This window comes from Saccostrea cucullata, unplaced genomic scaffold, assembly GCF_032062105.1.
Source record: "Saccostrea cucullata isolate Sc308-1 unplaced genomic scaffold, CSIRO_AGI_Scuc_v1 ctg736, whole genome shotgun sequence".
Lineage (NCBI taxonomy): Eukaryota > Metazoa > Mollusca > Bivalvia > Ostreida > Ostreidae > Saccostrea > Saccostrea cuccullata.
The window spans coordinates 1-23,902 of NW_026918487.1; the positions used below are offsets into that span (position 1 = coordinate 1).

A 23,902-nucleotide genomic window follows, 5' to 3' on the forward strand; every position below is an offset into this window, starting at 1 on the left:
ACCAACTCTCGAACAACCAACATAACTATGTATTCCTTACGCCTTTATTAATTATTTTTTCCCAATAATTAGTCCTAAAACATTTCAAAATTTATAATACATATAGATAATAATTCATATGTTAAAATGTCCCTTCTGTATTATATTTCTCTGATTATTCTTTGTCAAGTACAGTTACGCCCTTTTTGAGAGAATGAAACAATGTACGATTTACTAAATGTCGTGATTAATTAGCGTAATTAATTCGTTCAATTATGTAAATCGCACTTCAACTGAGTATACCCCGATAAACCAGACGTATTTCATAGCGGTCCGGATTTCTTTCTTTAATAGTGTTTATATAAATTTCCAGTTCAACATATAACTATGTAAATATATAGTGTTTAGTAGTTTAGTAGTAGTGCTAGTTGTTTTTGGTTTTTAACTTTTTTCTTTGTCCTGAGGAAGGGACAGAGCGTCCCGAAAACTGTTGGTCATTTTTAGTGCTTTATATACATCTTCCTGTGCCTATATTTTTTGAAAAAAAATAGCTGCAGCAGGCTTATAGAAAACAATTTGAGTACAGTAATGGGAGGACGACTCATAGAAATTTAAGTAAAAGTCATCAGGTTTTATTATTAAAATCAAGTCTAATGATGAGTTTACAGTTATAATCTCTCTCTCTCTGTCTCTCTATAACTCTCTCTCTCTCCAAAATAAATATATAAATCTAAAATACAACCCGGAGAATTAAAATAAATAAATATTAAATAATATTTTAATTATCATAATAGATTTACACAGCACATTCACATGTTTTGCTTGTATGTACTGTGCTTAGATTTATATCGAATTAAATAAACACGTTCGATCTTATATCCCACTCGACAGATCAATACGCTATTTTGATTGGTTGATGCGCTGATTGGTTAATCGCTTATCCTGATTGACAGCTCTGTAAAGAAATACCGAACCCGCGTTCGCTCTCTGGGACCGCTACTGAATTTGGGGTTCGCACTCTGGGTCCGCTTCGGGTTCGCTCGGGGTCCGCTACGGGTTTGCTTTGGGTCCGCTCTGGGTTCACTCGGGGTCAGCCCTAGCGGACCCCGAGCGGACCCGGAGCGGACCCAAAGAGCGAACCCGGGGTCCGCTCCGGGTTCGGTTTCTGTTAGGTTGTGTCCCGTCGGTACTGTACATGTACGTGTATTGAATTTCATAAATTATTGCATCACTGTTTGTGCCAAAGGCACTTGAATATAGAACATTAAGTATACCTTTTATTCTCATAAAATCTTGGATGGGAGGTGAACAGATAAATGAAATACACATTGCATTTTTTGTTTTTTTTGTTCTAATGGTTTTTGGTGTGTTCTAATAATAATCATTCTTGTATATCCTTAAATCAAAGCATTAATCCTTCAATTCAGTTCATAAAGTACTTCACAAGTTCATACAAGAGAGTGCAAGGCTAGAGATACACGAAAGAAAAGTTGAGTCTCAAAGTAGTTTTGCAATGAAGCTAGTATAATTTAAGCTGAAATAACATAGATATTTCCCGTAAGGAAAAAAATGGAAGAGGGCTACGTTATTGAAGCAAGTATAATTAAAGCTTCACATCTGATCATTTCATTAAATTATCATGGCTTGTTTTATTAGGCATTGTCAGAGGAAGAAAAGTCAGTTAAAGAGGTTAAGGAGGTAGGCTATTGAATAGTTACTGTAATGAATATATGGACGTGTATGTGATGTCTTCATCATGTTCATGTAAACAAATATTTAATTTACAGATCATTTTGTTAAAAGATGCACTATGCAAAACATTATTTCATGAAACTTAATTTGTAGGCAATTAGAGTAATTTTCATGTTGAATGAAAAATATTTTTTTTCTAATATACATAGTCTAACATGTAATACATTTTATTTTTAAAATAAGTCTTAGTGCAGCATTTCAATGTGAAGAACATTTCAAGTTACTGTAACATTTTTCAATATTTTATTTTTAAACAAAGCAGAAAGTATTTCCTAAAGATTCTTTTATATCAATAAATGATATACACGTACCAGGATTGAGATTACAACAGTACTGAAGTTTACATTTCATGAAGATCAACTAAATAATCTAAAGTTAAATATTTTACTTTAAAAAATATTTTTGTTTTCAGAGTGCACCTTTGAATAACAGTGGCCCAGCCTTGTCTAACTGGTTTGCTGAAGTTATCGAGCTTCGACAGAAAGCTGCTGAGTACAAGAAACGAGCCCAGGGAACTCACTTCTCTCGTGAGCACCTGGTCCAGCTCATTGCTCAACAGACCCAAGCCTGGGACAGTCTGAGCACCACTCGCAGTGGAACAAGCACACTCTCAGCTCTCTCACTTGAGTCTGGATTGAGTGCCAGGGAAAGAGCAAAGTAAGCATCTAATATTTCAAGTACAACATTGCTTTTGTGTTTGATTTTTGCTCACAAATTTCACTTTTGTGTATTTTATGGATTGTGTGATTTATCAATAAGAGCTCAGCATGTATTCAATTAATTTCAGGGTAAATATGCTGCAATACATGCATGTACAAATTAAACTGTTTTTTAATGTATTTTTAAGTGTTTGTTGAATGATTATTAAAATGCATATTTTCTTAATATTTTAATTAGACATTGCAGAATTATACATTGCATAATTAGAAACACATTTTTACAATTAAAAGAATACACATACTTATGTGTACATGCAAACTTTCAGGCAGGAGTTAAAAACAGCTGAAGAAGCAAATACTGATAATGAAAAGCCAGGGGATAAACAAGCAAAACCAACACAAACAAAAATGGATACTGACAAACCTTCAGTTTCTAAGAAAACAAAGCTCACACTGACAAATACTGATAACAGAAAAGTAGTTGCTAAGGAGGCAAGCAAATCCCAAATAAAAATCTATAACAAAGATCTAGACTTAAAATGCCCCAACCAAACCAAAATTGATAAAACTGAAATTAGGCAGGAAAGCAATCAGACACAACAACAATCAAAATCTTTACCAGAAAAAATTGATAGTAAAAAATCTCAGAATAAAAACCCTAGTCATTGTCCTGATAAACTGGATCCCAAAACTCAACAAGTACAGTCTCTTGAAAAAGAGAATAAAGAAACACAAGCATCAACTAAGATTGTGGGTATTGAAGCAGTGGAGAGTAGACCATTACAAGGTTCCAAGAATTTTGACTCCAGACAAACCAAAGAAACAGTCAAGCCACTTAAAGTGTATGTCCATGTAGACAGTAGATCATAGATTTCCCTTCCTTTTACTCTGTATTTACTCAATAGAGAGCATGGAAGATATATCATAAATAGAGACCTTATAAATAGGTATAGTTCTGTACGGAAGCAAACATAAACATATCTTATCAATGTATTCAGACTTTCTTGCAAGTTATCATGGTTACATGTATAAAGCTTGCATGTTTATCTTCTAGCACATTTACTTGGACATGTATACCAAGTTTGAACTACTTTGTAGGATGGCATAAAGCCACATTTGATAGTTTAGAATTTTGCTAGTTTATTTCGCTATTCTAAGAGTAGTTCACAGGGGTATGTATTCACCCATTCTCAGTGATTGTATCCTTCATTTTCTGTTTCTTCTAGATATACTTGAATTTAATTGGTAGATCAATTTTTGAACAAAAATAGAACCAATACTCATTATATGAATATAGTGTGGTTGTAATGGTTTGATTCTATTTCGTAGTATATATTATATATGTACTTGGGTATATTTCTTTATTTAATTTAGCAGTCATTCTTTTCATTTATTTGTTGCTTTATACCAGTTAATGATTACACAAGAACAATTTTTTTCAATATTTGTGACAGGCAATTGATTGGGAAAAAAATATCAGATTGAATTTTTGACAGTTGAAAATTTGTTTACAGTCACTGTGATATTTTTACTCAAAAATCCATACATCCTTGTATGTCTATAAAATTTTTGATTCAGATATGAACTGTCTTTTTTTTTGGTTTCAATTCATATAAAAATATTCTCTGATTTATTTCTGTACAGAGCAATGGCCAGTAGAAATGGGGATGACATATCTATGATGGCTCATGAGGGATCAGATGAAGAAGCAGGAAAGCCGGACTTTGTACCAGAGAAACATCTAGACCTCACAGCCACCAAGGGAAGTAAGCAGAGGAAACAGAGGAAGAAGGCTTGGCAGAGAGAGGAAGCAAGGTACAATTGTATGGTATTGAACAGGTGGAAAGGGGTTTGCATAAAGAAATCAAAACACAAATATGAACTAAACTTCAAAATAAGATAGAATTTCCTCTGTTATTTTAAATATTATTTTCTCTATACCCCAAAAACAAAACAAATTAACCCCCCCCCCCCCAAAAAAAAAAAATAATAATAAAAAAAATTTAGTGATTTCATAGCAGCTGAATTTGAGACTTGAGTATAGTCCTAGTATAAAAATATATAAATAAAAGAATGATGATATTAGCAAATTGTTTGATTGAGATATTTTTTTTATTATGAACAGGGAAGCAGACCAAGATAATGTGTCTTTATTGTCAAATGTGGGGTCAGATATTTCCAGATCTGATATATATCCTCAAAAGACTGAAATACGAAGAGGAAGGAAGAAGCAGAGGGGCAGGAGGAGGAGAGAAGAGGAAGATGTCAGGTAGGAAGAAAATCGGTTGTGGGAGGGGAAAATGCTGTAAGGGGTAAATGTATGAATTATTACTAAAAGAGGGAAGGGAGACTAAGTGTGGTTGAAAATTGATTTAGATTTTTTTCGTTACGACTTGTGTGAAAATTTAATGTTCATTGGACTTACTTGAATATTTTTGTGTTTGGAAAACAATTGTTTGTCTGAATAGAATGGAAACTGCAATTAAGCTGTCAGTTTTGCACAGTATGAAGTTCTAAATGGATTTGTTCCTGAAAATGTACATTTCTTTATCAACAGTGACCTAACCCCTGTACCAGAACTCTCCTCTGACAAAGGCAGAATCCCCACCCCTAAACTCAGGTCAAAGAGTGCTGGTGCTAGACATCACCTGGACAGGACCACACCAGTACTGGGAGGGGCCATCCTGTCCTCACCCCCAAGGCCAGAGAAATCATCCCAGATGAAGGTCAGCAGGTCATGGTGCACACCACAAGGTAATTTATCAATAAAACCAATTTTCTTTTTAATATGTTTCGTACATGTATTACATGTACTTAAAAAGAAAAGAACATTGCTATATATTGTAGCACTTGTAAACTGTATTGCATCACTTTCATTTATAGATTTATCATTATTGAATTGAAAATAATATATTCTGGAAATTGTATCACAATGAAAAATACAAATGCATTTAATAAAAATTTATCGAAATTGTTTAATTGTTTTGTTTCTGTAAAACATTCTTTAAAATAATGATATATAAATTCTAGCATTTTTTACAATGTCTTTATAATACCTGTTTGATAAAAAAAATAGTTCAAATCTTACAAACACTAGGTAGTTGTTATGATTAGAAGAATTTTCACTGATAACTTTGTGACTTGGTGTATTTTTTTTTCAGATGTTTATGATGATGAAGTCAGTACAATTATCAGCAGTGATAGATTTCAACCTGTGGCTGGTCAAAGTCAAACAACGGTATTACATCAATTTTATCAATTTATTATTAAATGAAGATGCCAAAAATCTTTTTCATGACTATTTGGACATGGTGTGTGAGTTGTTGTTGAGAAATATATATATATTATTATAACAGTAACTTGATCCGAAGGGTCGTATCACGTTGAGTTGACAGGCGCGGATCATCAGATCTAACGAGACGCGAAGTGTCGAGTTTGATCTGATGATCTGCGCCTGTCAACAAGACGTGATACGGCTCTTTGGATCAAGTTACTGTTATAATAATAGATTTATTATATACCCCCTTATAACTGGCTAAATATATTTAAATAAACCTTTAGAGATAAATTGGAAAATATTAATCCATTAAACACAGCATAATAACAAGGGACTTTTTTAAGCGCAAGAAAAATAACGTCATATTTCTGCGTACTACGTCATCAGTTTCAGAGAGTGGTGATATGGATTCAGAAAACCACAGTGTGGTGATCCGGAAAATCGGATCAAACTCTGTAAAATTAACAGTAACAAAAACAAGGAAATTGATGGGTATATAATAAATCTAAAAGCCTGTACCTGTAATTTGAAAATACAGTAAAACAGTATAAACTGGACATGACTGGTTCCAAAGAATTAGACAACCTTCTGAATTACACATATTGAAGAAAAGAATTTATTGAAATAAACTTTAAGTGTACATCATAATAAGCAAGATTTTAGATAATACAACATCCAGATCAGACTAGTTTCACTGTAACTGTTATTTATCTAAGGACATCATGTGGTTTTTCAGGATATTATAGGAATTATTGCATAGTACAAGACTTTTTTGAGAAACGGACAGACAAATACATTAATTTTCTCCATTATACATTTACAAGTAGTGATCTTTCTTGAATGGCCCTGACTTCTGATTAATTTACATTGCTGCTTTTTATCTAATAAACTTATTTTTTTTAAATTCAGCCTTTTGTTGCTACACAAGTCCCTATTTCGATATCGCCCACATTTGGCCTTCCCTCCAAGGATACCCACATCTTACGAGACGATGAAGTCAGCGTAGACAAACCTTTAGAGACAGTGTTTGTAGACAGCCCAGCCAAGATCAGGCCAACCATTGAAGGTTTGTACCTCTTAATTATAAAATTTTGGACTGTATTTAAAGTTCTCGAGTATTAGTTTGCCTTTAAATAAATTTTGAAAGTAAAATTAAGTGAATTCAAATACAATAACATTGGTTCCTTTTTACTTAATTTCGCGACCATTTCTCTTGTAACAAAATTTTTATAATTATAAAATGTAATATTCTAGGTAAGAAATAAAATTTAAATAATATATGTTCCATAAATCTGGAAAATTTTATGTCACTTTTTTTTTTTGCGAATTCGGGTCAAAATGCTGTTGATGAATTTTTACTTTTTAAAATTTTGCGATTGACCACTGCTTTGTTTACAGTTCTTATTGATAATTTATTTTTAAGAAAAATATTTTTGCGAATGTTATGAACTTGCAAATTTGCTAAAAAATTTATCTACAGCAAAAATTTCCAGATTTACGGTATTTTTTACTTGATAACTTATGACTTGACAATGTATACTTGAAAACTGATATTTTTAAAAAGAGAAATATCTGATGTATATGACTTTAAATTTAATTTGTTCTTTCAGCTGTAAGTGGTGGGGAAAAGCCAGCAAGAAAAGGCAAAAAGCCGACAAAATTTGAACCACAGCAGGCAATCAACGAGGGATACGGACAGACCTACAACAAGCCCATGTCATGGGGCATTGAAGGAGGTGAGCTTTGTTAATGTACAAATATTCAAAAAGACTGTACATGTAAGGAAATGGCTTTATAATCTTAGGATTGCACACACATAAGAGATGTAGTTCTCATCTTTGTTTATCAATGGAGGGAAAGTATAATGAAAAGAATGTTGAATGGTAGGTTTTTAGACAAATATGTATTATAATTATTTTTTTCAATATAGTAATTCCCTGATATACAAATTAAAGTTAGTGACTATATTGTTGCATCTGGAGAATTTATAAAATTAAATACATGGACATTACAAACTCTTTCACAAATTTTTATAAAAGCATTAGAATAATACTGTAAATCATGTTTTATTTTCGCATTATTACCCGAGACATTTAGCTCGCGAAAATTTCCTTCTCTCGTTTAAAAGTATTCCTTATGATTATATAGAGGAAAACAATAATTCGTGAAAAATATGTCTCGCTAATAAAGAGTTTTTGCCATAAATGATTGAACATAATTATGTATATAACAAAGCTGGAAAATATTTATTTCTAGTTCTTCATGTTTTTTCTCTTTACAGGATTGCCCATACCAAGGATAGATGATGATGTGCTATCTCTGTCAGCCAGGTCTATAGCGTCTAGCTGCTCTCTAGCGTCAGAGGTTTATGAGAGAGCCCAGAAACGCACCAAGGAATTCTGGGGGAAAGATGGCATTGCTTCACGATAAAATGATTATTAGTCTTAGTGCATGTGTACCTAAAGCAGAACTGTGATACTGAAATACATGTATGTTGTAGGATATTTTTATTTTAATTTGCACTTAATGTGTCAATTTCCGTCCATAGTTTATGGCAGCAAATTGAATGATTGGTATTTATGTCAGGTTCCAAAGGAAGTAAAGTATATCTTATGATGAAGGATTAATAAAAGAGTATAGTTTTTACAGTATGAATGAAAGACGTAGAATTATGTCACAATTTTACAGAATTTTCAGTAATTACATTTTAACTTTTCATGAGGCATTAAAAATGTTTTGGAACTGAGTAATTTTGTAAACAATTTCATGTATGATATTGAGATTTTTTTTTTTCTAATTTAATTTTTTACAAATATTTGTTCATGTTGTTTCTTTTGTCTTTTTTTTATTTTTCTTTTATCAAGTGCTTTTTACTGATATCACTATTTTGTTTAACTTGAACTTTCTTAAAAAAGACTGAAGGATTAATTTTCAAATTTCTCAACATGTATCTGAGGAAAATTTATTAATATCCTGAGCCCTCCCATACTTATGAGATCTGCCATGAATTTTTAATCAATTAGATACCTTTATCCGTACACGTACATGTTACTGTACTTGTATATTCTATGACTGGTATATAATTGCCTTATTTTAATAAAATGTATTATGATTTTTTTCTTCTTTCATTTTTACAGCTATACTTCATGTTTTATTTTAATTATTTATGTATTTTAAGTAATTTTTCATTTGTTTCATTGAACCTCATTAAAATACACATGTATTTCAATCTGTACATCACTAGTACTGAGAACCTTAATTAAATTATTTGAAGTTATTGTTATTAATTAAAAGGTTGCATGAATGTGTTAAGGTTGCATAGCTAGATATACAGTACTGTTATTTTTTCTTCTTGTATATTTGTGTTAAGTGTACTAATCATAGATTTGTTATGTGTAGTTGTTGGAGCATGCTTAAAATTTGTGTTAGAAAGATATTTAGAAGAATATATTCTTTAAAATGTAATTGCTGATTTAGTTTTGATTTAACAAAGGAAGAGTTTGAATGTTCAAGAAAGAACTGTTGCAACCACTACTGAAATAACGACCACTATTAAAATAATTATATCAATAGTGGATGAGAGTGCATTTCAATAACAAACATAAGTGATAACCACTATTGAAATACTACCACTATTTAAATAATTATTTCAATAGTGGGTGAGATTCATGTCAATAACAAACATAGGTTGCAACCACTATTGAAATAATGTTCACTTTTGAAAGAAAGATTTTAATGTGGATTAGATTATGGTAACATTTTAGTTTTGAAGAATTATCAGCAATTTCCAAAAAGAATTAATATTTAAATCACTTTTTTAATTATACATGTAAATGTATAATTTCAATAACTATCTACCCAGTCAGCATTCATATATTGGCCCAACGTTGGTAGAGTAACGGTCTGTTGGGTCAAGGTTGGTGTTGATATAACATGATTGGGCCAATGTTAGATATTATCTCTTAGTGGCAATATCAGCATATTCGTTGTTGGGCCAATGTTGGCCCAATGTATTTTAATCTCACATAAGTTGTCGTGACAACATACATTGGTTTTACATTGTTGGGCCTACATTGGCCCGATGTATGTAATTTTCGCAGAAATTACTATCTTTTTCATTGGTTCTGCATCGTTGGACTTACGTTGGCCCAATATTGAATACTGAACATAATGAACATATGCAGGTGTACAACGATTGGGCCAGCGTTTTTAAAAAAAAGAATTTTTTAAGGACAGATGATAAAAACCATATATGGATGATGGATTGGTATATATTTTAGGTCTGATTTCATTGAAAATGATCCAATTATGTTTTTTCATAATAAAATATTGTTTAAATTAAATTGAAAATGATGCAAATAATAAATTTCTAGAATATAAAGAAATTATTAACCTTTTGTGATGTTCAAAATTTTGCCTCACTAAAACCATCCTTATTAATTTACACACCTTAATTTTAACCTATATATTTTTCACCCCAAATCCAATTTTTGTGAAATTTTGGATAAAAAAATTACGCGGTGAAAATTTTCTTTCAATACTGGTCGTATTTCAGTAGTGATTGAAACCTATGGTAATCATATTGAAAAGCACTCTTCCCTACTATTAAATTATAATTTCAAAAGTGGTCGTATTTCAATAGTGGTTGAATCCTATGGTTATCATATTGAAATGCACTCTCACCCACCATAGAAGAAATTATTTCAATAGTGGTCGTATTTCAAAGGTGGTTAATATTTAAAATTGTTATTGAAATGCACTCTCAACCACTATTGATATAATTATTTCAATAGTGGTCGTAATTCAATAGTGAGTATTACCTGTTTTTGTTATTGAAATGCACTCTTACCCACTATTGAAATAATTATTTCGATAGTGGTCACATTTCAATAGTGGTTACTAACTATGTTTGCTATTGAAATGCACTCTCATCCACTATTGATATAATTATTTCAATAGTGGTCGTTATTTCAATAGTGGTTGCAACAAAGCACTCATTTTTCGACATTGCTTTGTCCCTAAATATTGTAAGCCAATGACAATTCTTACGTCGATTTCAAAAGTTTAATTTTAATTAATCCAATTTACAATTTTCTTTGTGATCGTATAGTTTTAGAAATATTCTGAAATATGATCAAAAAAAGACCAATACACTTTTTATATAGATGTCCAAAGGATCCGTCCAAAATATAAAGAGTTTAAGACCGAACTCCAAATAAATAGATAAACAAAAGTCCAAAAGAATGATTCCCAGAATAATAAAATGCCAAAGAAGTGTAATAGTTTGAGAATAAAACCGGGAATACTCTTTTCTGACTAAAACAGGGTATTTTGTGCTCAGTGGGTATCCATGGTCCCAGATATAAAAATATATTTCATTGGCTAATTCACCATCACTAACCACCTAGGCTTTGTCCGTAGGTCTGTCCGTTGACCTATTAACCCCAACATGGCACCGCCCTCTAATACAGGTAAACACTCATTACTAATATTTATGGGCTCAGTCCCAATCTCTGCACCACAGGAGTTCTAGCCTTAAGCTCTTTTACTTACTTACTTCAAAGTTCCCAATTTTATTGTTCTTAGTCAAAACTCTTAATAATACCATTGTATTTCCGTTCAAATTCTATTACTTACTATCGATGGGCTTGATTGGTCTATTCGGATCAATTTCATTACAAAATGATCTAACAAATTTTAGTGCATTTGAACAACACCAAAATCCAATTTGTTTTGACAAGATAATAATTGTTTACAGAATAAAGTCCTCTTTCCAATTATAAAGTCACCCAATCTGCGTCACTTATAATATCCATTCTGATTTAATAAACCTTTATCTCATTTTATTTTAACTGCTAAAAACTAAAAATGATTATGTTATTAATATTGTCTAAGTTTAAAATGTTCACACAATATGTCTCTGCTAAACCCTATAGGTATACATTCGTCCCCACACACTAAGAAATTTCCCTGGCGAGTGGAAATTTCTCTGTTAGATCCGGAACAAAATTTAAACTTAGTCACAAATTATTTCGTTCACAAGGTAAGAAGTAATCCCGCGGCACTGTTTACCTTTTATTAAACAAAATTCAAAGTCTTCGAAGATAATAGTCACGATGTCTTTATTGTTAATTGCATACAGTAGTCGCACAGCATAGGAAATTCGCGGACGTCTTCTTCTTGTTTCCGAATTAAAGTCCAATATATACGGTTACATTGATTATATAAGTCCAATATATGTGTCCAATATATGTCCACCTAACAACTCTACGTGGATATATGGTTTTACTACCGTTCACTACTGGAACCTTCACTTCTCCTCGCTAAACTTGTTCGCTTTGGAATCCATTTTCTCATTCCACACTTAGGTATAGATCAAAATTTAGTTATATTCCACATTAATATAAGTAACATACGTCACCGTGTTACTTTTCAAGCTCAACCAGCGGATACAGTCCTGGTGATTAAGTAGATGACGGAGTGCAATCAACACCACTCAAGGCGGTAGTATCGCCCTTCAATTGCAAATTAGAAGCCATCAGTGTATCCCGTACTTTTAAGTTTAAATTTGAGTCCATTAGTGAATTCCAAATAAAAAAAATGTTTTTTCCTCAGCGTCAGAATTTGTTATTGACTTATTAGTTGTAGGTACATTCATTCAAAAGTACAACACATATCAGTAAATATCATTAGTCTCCAACGCTTTCTTCATCTATAAGCATCTCCAAATGACTGCTATCACCTGTCGTATTCCTCATTTCCACGACTTCTTGTGATATCCACAGTATTTATACTCAAAACATAACCACGGCACTATCCTTTTCACAATCGCATCCTCACAGCGAATTAAACTCAGGATAAGTACAAAAACTTATGACGGCCCATTAACACTGGGTCAGACGTAATCACCGTCCTTGGTATCAGACCAACGTCATATAAAAAATAAATGCCTCAAATTTAGTCCACGATAAATTCCAACGTATTGTTTGATTCAGTGTTGCACTTTTCTCGAGATTTCAAAACTTCAAAACAAATCTAGTCAATTTTCAAATTCAATGATTTAAAAAAAAAATGTGAAAACAAATCTGACATGAACTTCATTACCATTTTCTCTTGCCTGTCCATTACCAGATTTTGCATAATTTCTCTTTTCTTTTTTTTAAAACAACATTGATTACAAGCGAACTTCCATCACTGCATATGTACAAAACTCCTTGTGTAGAAATTCACTATTAAGATGATTTTTTTTTAATTTTCCAATATCATTTACTTTTATTCTTTTAAACAAGGAATCAATACTATGATATAAAGTTATTTACTTTACATAAAATTTCAGATGTTCCTTCATTTTTGAAACTTTTCCTGAATAAATTATAAATATCCTTTAAAGCAAAACAAAGCAATAAGCCAAAAATTTTTCCGAAAAATCTTATTAAAAAAATCAAAATATGGTCAGGCTACAGATACTTATGGGTCAGAAATTTACGTCCTACCTTGCCACATTTTCCCTCCGCGTTTGACAGTTTAGTTATACTTCGCATCGCCTTGGTAGTAAGTAGCGAATTGACTTGGTAATACTTTTCCATTCCTTGTTCCTAGCATTAATTAAATTCACAGTTCTTTTTTCAGTCTTGATCACAAATGTTGATTGATTACAGTACTTCGCAAATCCTGGTCAACGAGCACCAAATTGACTTGTAGGATGTAAGCCAATGACGAAAACTTGTCTTCGTTTTCAAAAGTTTATTAAATGAGTCCAATTTAGAATTTTCTTCGTGATCGTATAGTTTTAGAAATATTCTGAAATATGATCAAAAAAAGACCAATACACTTTTTATATAGATGTCCAAAGGATCCGTCCAAAATATAAAGAGTTTAAGACTGAACTCCAAATACATAGATAAACAAAAGTCCAAAAGAATGATTCCCAGAATAATAAAATGCCAAAGAAGTGTACATGTAATAGTTTGAGAATAAAACCGGGAATGGGAATAAAAACGGGAATAGAAACGGGAATACTCTTTTCTGACTAAAACAGGGCATTTTGTGCTCAGTGGGTATCCATGGTCCCAGATATAAAATATATATTTCATTGGCTAATTCACCATCAGGCTAATTCACCATCACTAACCACCTAGGCTTTGTCCGTAGGTCTGTCCGTTGACCTATTAACCCCAACATGGCACCGCCCTCTAATACAGGTAAACACTCATTACTAATATTTATGGGCTCAGTCCCCATCTCTGCACCACAGGAGTTCTAGCCTTAAGCTCTTTTACTTACTTACTTCAAAGTTCCCAATTTTATTGTTCTTAGTCAAAACTCTTAATAATACCATTGTATTTCCGTTCAAATTTTATAACTTACTATCGATGGGCTTGATTGGTCTATTCGGATCAATTTCATTACAAAATGATCTAACAAATTTTAGTGCATTTGAAAAACACCAAAATCCAATTTGTTTTGACAAGATAATAATTGTTTACAGAATAAAGTCCTCTTTCCAACTATAAAGTCACCCAATCTGCGTCACTTATAATATCCATTCTGATTTAATAAACCTTTATCTCATTTTATTTTAACTGCTAAAAACTAAAAATGATTATGTTATTAATATTGTCTAAGTTTAAAATGTTCACACAATATGTCTCTGCTAAACCCTATAGGTTTACAATATACAATAAATAATTCTGTGTCTACAAGGGTATTTAGAAAAGTTCGCGGAGAAGTTTACTGATAAATTTATCAGCCAGAAATGTGTAGTTTTAATTTGCAAATTTTATGGGGCTGATCTTTTGATCAGCAGATTCAGATGTCCAAGTAAGCATTTTTTTTATTTCTGCTAAGCACAGTAAAATTACTCAGTAACTCTGGTAATGGTATGAAAATCTTTACAAAGTTGAATATATCTATACTTTTAACGAAAGACATTTAGATATATTGACGACGTATTCTTAATCTATTCCTACGTTGATACGATAAATCCTGGTGAGCTTGATTCCACAGAGACTGACACATCTGTTTCATACTTGCCCGTCAGTTGGATATTTTACTTGCAAAAAGACGTTTAGGTAATCAAACAGAACAGGGATAGCTTTTCAATTAACATTTTAAAATAAAGTAAAGTTTAACGTAAATATTTACGTTCATGAAGTATGATGAGAAGCAGTTCTCCAGCATCCCCTCACTCCAATCCCACCATCAATCAAGATTCCAAGTGCCTGAATGTTATGTCACATGAGTGGGTGTCATTTGCAAGTGAAAAGGCTAAAATTTTCCTATTTGATTTATATCAGTTTGGAATTTCCAAATTTATTTTTAGTCTAACATAGACATACTGTATACTGTAAACCAACTTTTATTCATGTGTAAGAAATTTAGCAACCTACTTTTACTCGCAAATACTTATCGCCGCATATATACCATTTCTTCTGCTTTAAATTGGTAGTAAACAATTTCTGATCAGTTTCCTCAGTTGCGAATGATTTTAAACGGAAAAATTGCAAATAAAAAATGATGCGAATTATAATTGGTTTACAGTATGTCGGTATAATTAATTCTATTCTTTTAGTGCAGATTAATTGTCAAAATCCCTTTTTTCACTGGCAAAGGAGATGGGTGAACAGGACGAGATATAAGCCCATAGCGCAACAAACATTAAGGTGAAAAATTAAATCTCAATTATATCAAAATTTTCCTTAATATTTTATCTAACAATTAAGTATACTTTATGTAAATTCTCTACAACTTGCACAATTCTTATGACGATTGAAGTTATTTGCCTATGAATTAATTATCATAAACGAAAGAGGACAAAACGAGTCATTGTTCACACCATAACACTATTTTTCGATATGAGTGGGCCTTCGCTCCATATTTATGAAAGTTAATCCTCAAAGTTTGCATACAAACATACATAATTTAATTTCCAAAATTATGGAGCAAAGGCATTCTATACCTTAAAAATATAATTTTAAATCATAACTTTCGTATCTCTTCAAGAAATTCCTGAAGTCCCTAAGTCAATGGTCATATCAAACATGATTTAAATTCCGCACTTCATCAGGGCCCCTGTAGCGTAGTGGCCAGCGTATGTCTCTGATTGTCTTATAAATATATTTTATTTCTGTTATGTTTCTTTCTTTTTTGAATTTTGTCTCAGAAAGTTTTTGTCCAAATTTCTTCATGTCATTTAATAACTCTTCTACAAGTCCACTGCTCCTGACTTTTCTTGCCTTTTGTTCTATGGTTTCTACGCTTTCACATTTAGTGCTGCAGCACATACCAGGCTGAAGCTAGCAGCCAATAACAGCAGCCACTAAGCCCGTAGAAGCTAGCAGCCAATAAGGAAATTCATCAAAGAACTGAAAGTACTGAGAGGCAGTGCTGTTTTTAATACTTGATTTCACATAATTTAGGATTAATGATTGGATAATTATCGTGAAAATTAATTACATGATAAATCAGACACTCGGAGGCAGTAAGGCTCACCTGAAGAAAAAAACATTCTTTTTTAAAACTGAAAAATTAGAAAATAAATTACCCAACCATCTTAGTCCACTTGGACGAACAAGAATTAGGAAATTGTTAACGACTTTAAGAAGAAAACCTTTTGAACTTTTTCAGGGACCTCAAGATTATGACAGGGTAAACAAGTTAACCTGAAAATTCCTTACTCTAACGATTGTAAACTGATATATTGCAAACGTGTGATTTGGTTAGTTACAATTTACACTGATTTTATCTTTTCTTTTTGAATCCAATAATTCTGCCTAACCCCCCACCCCTTCCCTGTCAACAACTATAAGAATTAACTTTGGAATGACATTATAATCTAAATGTACTAATCAATAAGCATTATATAGGAACAAGAACATTTCTTAATTTTTTTTGTCTTAGTTTTATCGAGAAAATACAATTAATGGTCAACATAAAATTAAACATATTTCCTTGATTTTAGTCGCTTTCTTTGCTGAATTTTATCTTATCTTTTTGCACTTATATCAGCATATTATCGAGGTATTTTCCCACAACTGAAATTGCTATGAATTATCAACCAAAGGAAGATATTTCTAATATCAACAAACTCCATTAATCAAATAAAACTGATAATAATATGAATAATGATGTTTAAATTATCTTTTTGTAAATTGTGTACGTTATTGATTATTAAGAATGTTTAGCCTATATCACAGTTGCAAAAGTCAACAGGTAAAAAACAAATGTCGCTATTGTGACGTCAAATAACGTTGCTTTGACCTTGACCCCCCCTTGAAAACTAATTGATTGATATGTTAAACGTAATTATAGTGCAAAAGGATCACGTTAATTGCTCTGTAATGCTGAAAGTATCGCACTTAGCAACATTTTTTGTCAATTTTTTTTTGTTAAGCTATGTGAGTAGATTTTTAAACATTTTTGACAAAATTCTCATTTAACTATTTATGACAGGAACCAACCTCCTTAATTATCAATGAATTTTTCTCTATCTCTCAGTTTTATGGCGTCAGAATAAAATATGGATGATCATCATCCAATCTTTCAGAAATTATATTTCCATCCTCGTTTGAGAGATTGATACATGCCTCATTAGATTTAATGTTCAATACTTTGTCAAAGGTACTATTTGTTTTGTATTGATAACATCTATTAACAGTAGCATGATTTGAAGCTGTACTAGTTGTTGCAAAACCATCATTGATTATATCTTTGGTATTATCTTCCATTGTCCATTTTGTCTCTCTGTGTTTATCATACACTTCTACAAATTCAATGTATGGGTGATCTGATATTGAAATACTTTTGATTGCCTCGTCATTGGTATTTTTTCCGTTGACTTTCTTTTTTCTGTGTTCTCTGAGATGGTCATAAAAACCTTCTTTTGAGTCAATATAAGGACTCTCCGTTTCCGTGTTAGATGAAGTATCTGTTGATTGAAGGGGTTGTTCCCGGAGTTCAAGGACAAAGTAATTATGGTTAATGATTCCGGTGACTTCCTGTAAATCGACTTCTGTACTGACATCGACGTCTGTATAGCCCACGTTTCTTAGGCTTTGATTTGGTTTCATCTTATGATTCTTTTTATTTTTTTTTCTTTCTGTATAAAAAATAATTAGAAAATAAGAGATATAATGATATTAAGTCCTTCCAAAGAAAAAAAAATTGTATTATCTTTAATGCGAAAATAACGATAAAGAGTAATTTCTGTAAAAATAATGGCATGTTTCTTAGAAAACAACTGATACATGATTTGCAAACATGACTTAAAAGGATTTATTTTTATTCTACTTAAACTATAAAGATCACCAACCGAAGATATATGAGACGTAGAATGAATATGATCCCTCCTAGTAATACAGTATCCACCAGGTAGATAACAATTTGAAGTACTTCTTTTTTATCTAGTTGGAATGAAAATGCTTAATGAATAATTGTATCTATGTATAAATATTATTTAATTTAAATAATCAAAATACCGAACATGGATTTGCCTTCAATTTCTAATTTCAAATTTCAAATTTACTTTTTAGACTATATATAAAGAAGAAAAGAATAATTAATGAAAGCGTGAGATTTTGAATCTTCATCGCACCCACTTTTGATGTTTCGGATTGATCTCGATTTCTATTGTTCAAAATGTTCTTTTATCTTGAATACTGTTCATTGTCTCTATATATATTACATCAGCTAAATAAATGCAAATGATAATAGAATGTACAGATTTACACTCACTGATTTTTGTACTTTTTGTTATGCTTTGTGTTCCTGTTATCACTGATGATATATCAGCTTCTGTAGTAATTTGCCATGTTCCTGTTTCAGGAATGTTGGTTTCCTTTGTTGTTCATTTTATTACTGTTGTTTTTGCTTGTTTTTTCTTCTTGTCCAACAGATATTTAAGAAAAAACAGGGAGAAACTTGTAGAATCAGTAATATAATTAGATACTTTTCATGATAAAAAAAAATACACCAAACATATGTATTCTTGAAAGTAAAATACGTGTACTTTTGAACAGTTGCTCCTCACAGGATCTGACGTAGCAATCATTGTTGCTCTTGGTAGTCCTGTCGCATATATGACACTCGATGAAAAAAACCTTGTCTTGATTTTTGATGACAGTGTCCTCTAGCCAGATAGAAAAAATGAAATAAAATAATCTTTTTCCCAGTCAGAATGATTATAAAGAACACCTATATTTATCAACAATGACAACATTACATTTCAATATAAACAACAGAAAGATGTTAAAGATATAGATACAAATTCGGTAATTTATTATCCATCCTAATGTTTTTGGATGAAAGTGAAAATTTTTTTCTAAATAAAATACGCATTTAAAAAATACTTTAAGCATGCAAGTGAAATAGAGCAGTAAAATTATGACATGGGGCTGGTCTACAGTTATTACTAATTTATTATTTTCTTCAAAGCAGCAACATGGCTGAAGTTAATTTTATGGAGATTAACAGGAATTTGGACCGATTTAAAAAATACCGTAAATTTGGAGAAAAGCCGTTAATTATTTCTTAACAGGAAACATTGTTTTTTTATGATATATTGTCATACCCTTTCACACTTGAATGGAGAGAGAGAGAGTACAGAAAGCGTCTTCGTAAGTTCAGGTGCCTTAAGGAGTAAGTATCCCCTGTCGACGGGGCACATTTGCCGTGTTCTCCTTATCATCATCAGGTATCCGGAAAGATTTGTAAACACATATGTTGAAAATAGTGGCCTTGTATTTTGTATGAAAAACGCCAGTCGACATTCGACTAAATGGCAGAATGTATTTGCTTGTAAGGTCTGTATATTGGCCAAATAATTGTGCAATGCTGACTTTTAACAGACCGTTGATATCATTGTGAAAATTCAAAAGCAGTGTAGGTGTATCTTTCCTAAAAAAAATTGATAACTTGAATTTAGTTAAACAGAAAAAGAAATTAAATGAACATACTGTTGTCCATCAGATCAATTTTAATGTAGCTAGGCAATTTATTCCTAAAACTTTTCAATTGTATTTTTTCTTGAAAGTCTATTAAGTTAACAGACTGTTAAATATACAGACTGAAAGTCAAAAGTCCCAAGTTTTTCAGCATAGTTAGATATTTAGCTTTCCTAAGCTTAAAGAACGCCTCTTAACAAAGCGTCTGTGTAATATACATTTTACTTATAACTTGCCTCTGTCAAACCCGATGTACTTTTCCTTTGCCACACCAAGCCAATATCTTTCAGTCTGGTTTCCACCGATTTCCTTACACGTCTTGTTAATATCATGTAGAAATATTTCTTTACTAAAATCAGGCAAATATGACATTGATCTACAAATCCTCATGGATTCGATCCATGTTGCTGATGTGTTTGATTCTGAGGCATAAATAAAGCATTTAGTGAGGTATGTTTAGTGTATAAATCTGAAAGTTACTCAATTTAATATTCGTCAAGTATCAACATATTGTAACATAATTTCAGTACAAAAATATTTATCTAAAGTCATGAAAGTTAAACTAGGTTAATTAAAATGAGCAGAATAACGCACCTGTCGTGTCACAGAACGGTTTATATAGAAGAGAACAGTTTTGTTCGTAGTGCAATGTGCAATTCGGCAGCACAGAACATTGAATAGCAACACAGGCGGTTGTATAAACGTCGGCAGCTCTTTCATCCTTTGAACCTATAAATATTGTTTAAAAATAGAAAACGGAACATACTAGTATATTTGATTAAGCACATAAAAACAGGATAAAAAATAATAATAGCAAGCATTCTGAGAGTATTGCATAAGCAATACATGTCCCCTACCGGGTTCCACTTTTTCTTCAGGATGTCATTTTATAATAAGCAAAAGTCATGTCCAAGGTAAAACTGAAAGTTAGTGCAGTTCGAACCCGATCATAATTTAGCGATTATGACAAATATTCAAAATGCCATAATTCTGACAAAAATCAATGAAGCGAAGCAAAATTCGAACTTGATCTGTAACTCATTAAGATACACTCACATACCAAAATTCAGCTCAATATCTGCAAGCGTTTAGAAAAAAAGTGCGGAAAACCAAGTGGGACAGACTGACGGGGACAGACAGACGGACGGACGGACGGACGGACGGACGCAGAGGAAACCTATAGTCCCCTCCGGTTTCACCGGTAGGGGACTAATAATCAAACTTTAAATGTCTTTTCTTCATCATTTATATTAACATAGTGAAAACATATGGACAAAAGGAACAGTATTCAAGATCAAAAGTCCATAAAACAATACAAAACAGGGGTAGAGAAAACACGGACCCCCAAAACATTAGAGGTGGGATCAGGTGCCATGGAGGAGTGAGCATCCCCTGCCGACGGGTAGTCATGAAATCACCACAAAAGTACCTGATTGAAATACAGAATACGTTTCAATCCCTCCACAGTCATCAAAGTAAGGCTCCTCACCCCACTCACAAGATGCATTACATAATGATGTGGAAACCTTCCCTTTCTGTGGTATTTGTTCTAAACATCTACACTCAAAGTCCTAAGAATAAAACATAACAATAGAATTTGCAAAACTTTATGATTGAATACATAATTGTAATAGATAACATATGAAATCAAAATACATGTATCTGTTTACATTACTTACAGTATTTTAATTAAAATCATTTTGATCTCTGAATGCTCGTGCCCATTTAATAGATACGAAATTAAACAATATTTTACAATCATACCTTTATGGCAAAAACAAATAAATTAGATGAGAGACATATCTCCTGGCAAAATCCTGCAGATGAAGTTTGCATTTTATGCGCATTTGTTGATTGTATAAAACTATCATCATAACAACCTAAAAGGATAATAAACATCATAAAACATTGATTTTTTTCATACTTCTATAAATTTGAAAAAAAAAATATAAATGAAAGTGATGAACTATTTATTGAAAATAACCACTAATGTACTTGTATATCTTTACACAATATTTACATGTTAAAATCCACAAACGTATAGAACAAGATAACTAAAGTATATAAAGGAAACAATTATACTAAAAATATTGATGGATATCTTATTTTATTTAATTACCTAAAATCTGTATCAATAGTGAAATCCGTCGATACTTCCCGGCCCAGCTTAGGGAATTCGTTATATCTTCTGTATCTGGTAGAATACCTCCTCTTTGTTTACAATTTTCCTGAGCTTCAAACCAGTTCATTTTTGTTTTCTCACATGTTATTAACCCTGTTTGAAATATATTTATGTATGCAGAATTATAAAGAGATCATTCAATTGTTTTTTTTTGTTATGAAAATAAAAACGTATCCTTTGCTCAAGGGTTTCATTTTAATTCCATTATGATAAAAAAGTATTGATTATGCCTATCTTCTCATGCATGTGTAAATCAGCTTTATTTTTAAACATTCATTAAAATTATGATAGATACGATACATATGTATTTTTGCCATTGTTGGGTCTTATCGATAAAAGAATCATTATATTATATACTATAATGAATTATTTAAAAAAAATCATAGCCTTTATTCAGACAAAATGCACAGCATGATAACAAAATGTGTATGAATTTCATATCTTACTTTAATTCAGACGTATATCTGAAAAAAATATATGTAAGTTTCCAAACCCTATTGTTTTGTTTAAAAAAGCAACGTTTAAATTAAATTATATTTCAGACAACAATAAATTGTACATGCGGAAAGATTCATTTCATATCATAATGATTGATTTAAACAAGGAATGAAAGATTAATACTTTATTAAACTTTTTATGTTTAAATTTATGTGCATTTTTGGCAAAATTTTACTGAAAGTTCGCTATATCAAATACTAATCATCACTTAAAAAATTGCAGCTTACCTTAAATTTTAGAAAAACATGTATGCAATCTAGTTTGTTTTCATCAGTAATCGTGTAATTGACAATTATTTCCTTGTTTTTTTTTTATTTTGTTAATTTCCTGTTTGATTTCTTACTATTCAAGTAAACAATTCTTTTGTCAATAAGGTGTACATCCCGTAGATAAACAAGAAGAAAAGGTTAACTGCCGTCTGCTATTCACAAAAAAAACAACAATAAACAATATCGCAGTATTTAAATTCGCAGTACTGTTAAGGCTTCTCATAGCTTTAAATGCGTTTAACACGTAACACTGCATTGCAAGGTCGATTTTAAGTTTTATTTTTAAGTTTTATACATAATACGACCAATTCATATAGAGAGTTTCCTAGGCTATATATAAATATGTTACGATGTCACATGAACTCATTGATCACGTGACGGTCAATTTTACCTTTTTGATTGATTGGTTGATTGTATATTGTTTAACGTCTCTCTCGAGAATTTTTCACTCATATGGAGACGCCACCACTTGCCGGTGGAGAGCTGCAAATTTTGTTCTATGCTCGGCACTCAGGGCCATTGAGCAGGGAGGTTCTTTTTCGTGCCAGCACCTACTGCGACATGGGACCTCGGTTTATACGGTCTCATCCGAATGACTGGTCTCCACCTCCCGCAGTGGGATTCGAACCCGCGACGTAAGGATTTTTACCTTTTTGAAGTGCTACACATAAATCGCATCGGTGCAGCCCTATATTTGTAACTTTTTCGTCATGTAAATAACTCGTTGCGTCCATGAAAACTTGAAATGTTATACTATTACTTTGCTTCGAAATATTTCACAATAACTTCAACTTTCCGACAAATCTGAGGGTGTTTTCAACTCAGCATTGACATCTGTTGAAAATCAAAAACATCATACATTTTTCTCAATCAACATTCAGTTGGAAGGGAAATTCCTCTAATTAAATTGTTTTAATAACTTTACGGCTTTCTTTACATATTTATACCCCTCGCTTGAAAAGCGGGAGGGTATATAGTAATCGTTAATTCCGTCCGTCTGTACGTCTGTCGACACACATTTGGTTATGTATTGGGTACATCAAGTCTAAGTCCTATTAGATACTGCTCGTTTGATACCAAAAAAGTGTACATACGAGAGAGCATTACTTGGGTAGTAACTGTCCAAATCTTATTGGATATAAATCCCAATGTCCATATTTTATTGGGTTTTTTCTTATTGTTTATTATTCATTCCAAATTTATTATATTTTTAATGTTTGCTGGTAAATTCAGACAAGACTGAAAACCATTGGTTTTGATCACACATTTTTGTCAATTTCTGTGATATAGCTCTTTTATTGTAACACCTAACTAATTTGTTCTTAGCAATTAAGATATACACCTGT

The 23,902-nt window shown here is 31.8% G+C and overlaps 1 protein-coding gene and 1 long non-coding RNA gene across 2 annotated transcripts; one reads left to right on the forward strand and one right to left on the reverse strand.

The window, feature by feature from the left end:
* Positions 1–1,635: 1,635 nt before the first annotated feature.
* LOC134267137 (nuclear protein MDM1-like) lies at positions 1,636–8,432 on the forward strand (the record flags this gene model as incomplete). The annotated part of the gene is made up of 9 exons (XM_062749358.1): positions 1,636–1,677; positions 2,144–2,388; positions 4,035–4,205; positions 4,516–4,659; positions 4,948–5,144; positions 5,552–5,628; positions 6,577–6,733; positions 7,278–7,403; positions 7,949–8,432. Coding segments are annotated over 9 exons (1,308 nt in total), but the record flags the coding sequence as incomplete, so codon positions are not given.
* Positions 8,433–19,915: 11,483 nt separating this feature from the next.
* On the reverse strand, positions 19,916–21,147 carry LOC134267129 (uncharacterized). Its single transcript, XR_009992098.1, has 3 exons — positions 21,037–21,147; positions 20,202–20,336; positions 19,916–20,029 (listed from the first exon to the last, which is right to left on the reverse strand). It is a non-coding gene; the product is annotated as an uncharacterized LOC134267129 (long non-coding RNA).
* Positions 21,148–23,902: the final 2,755 nt, after the last annotated feature.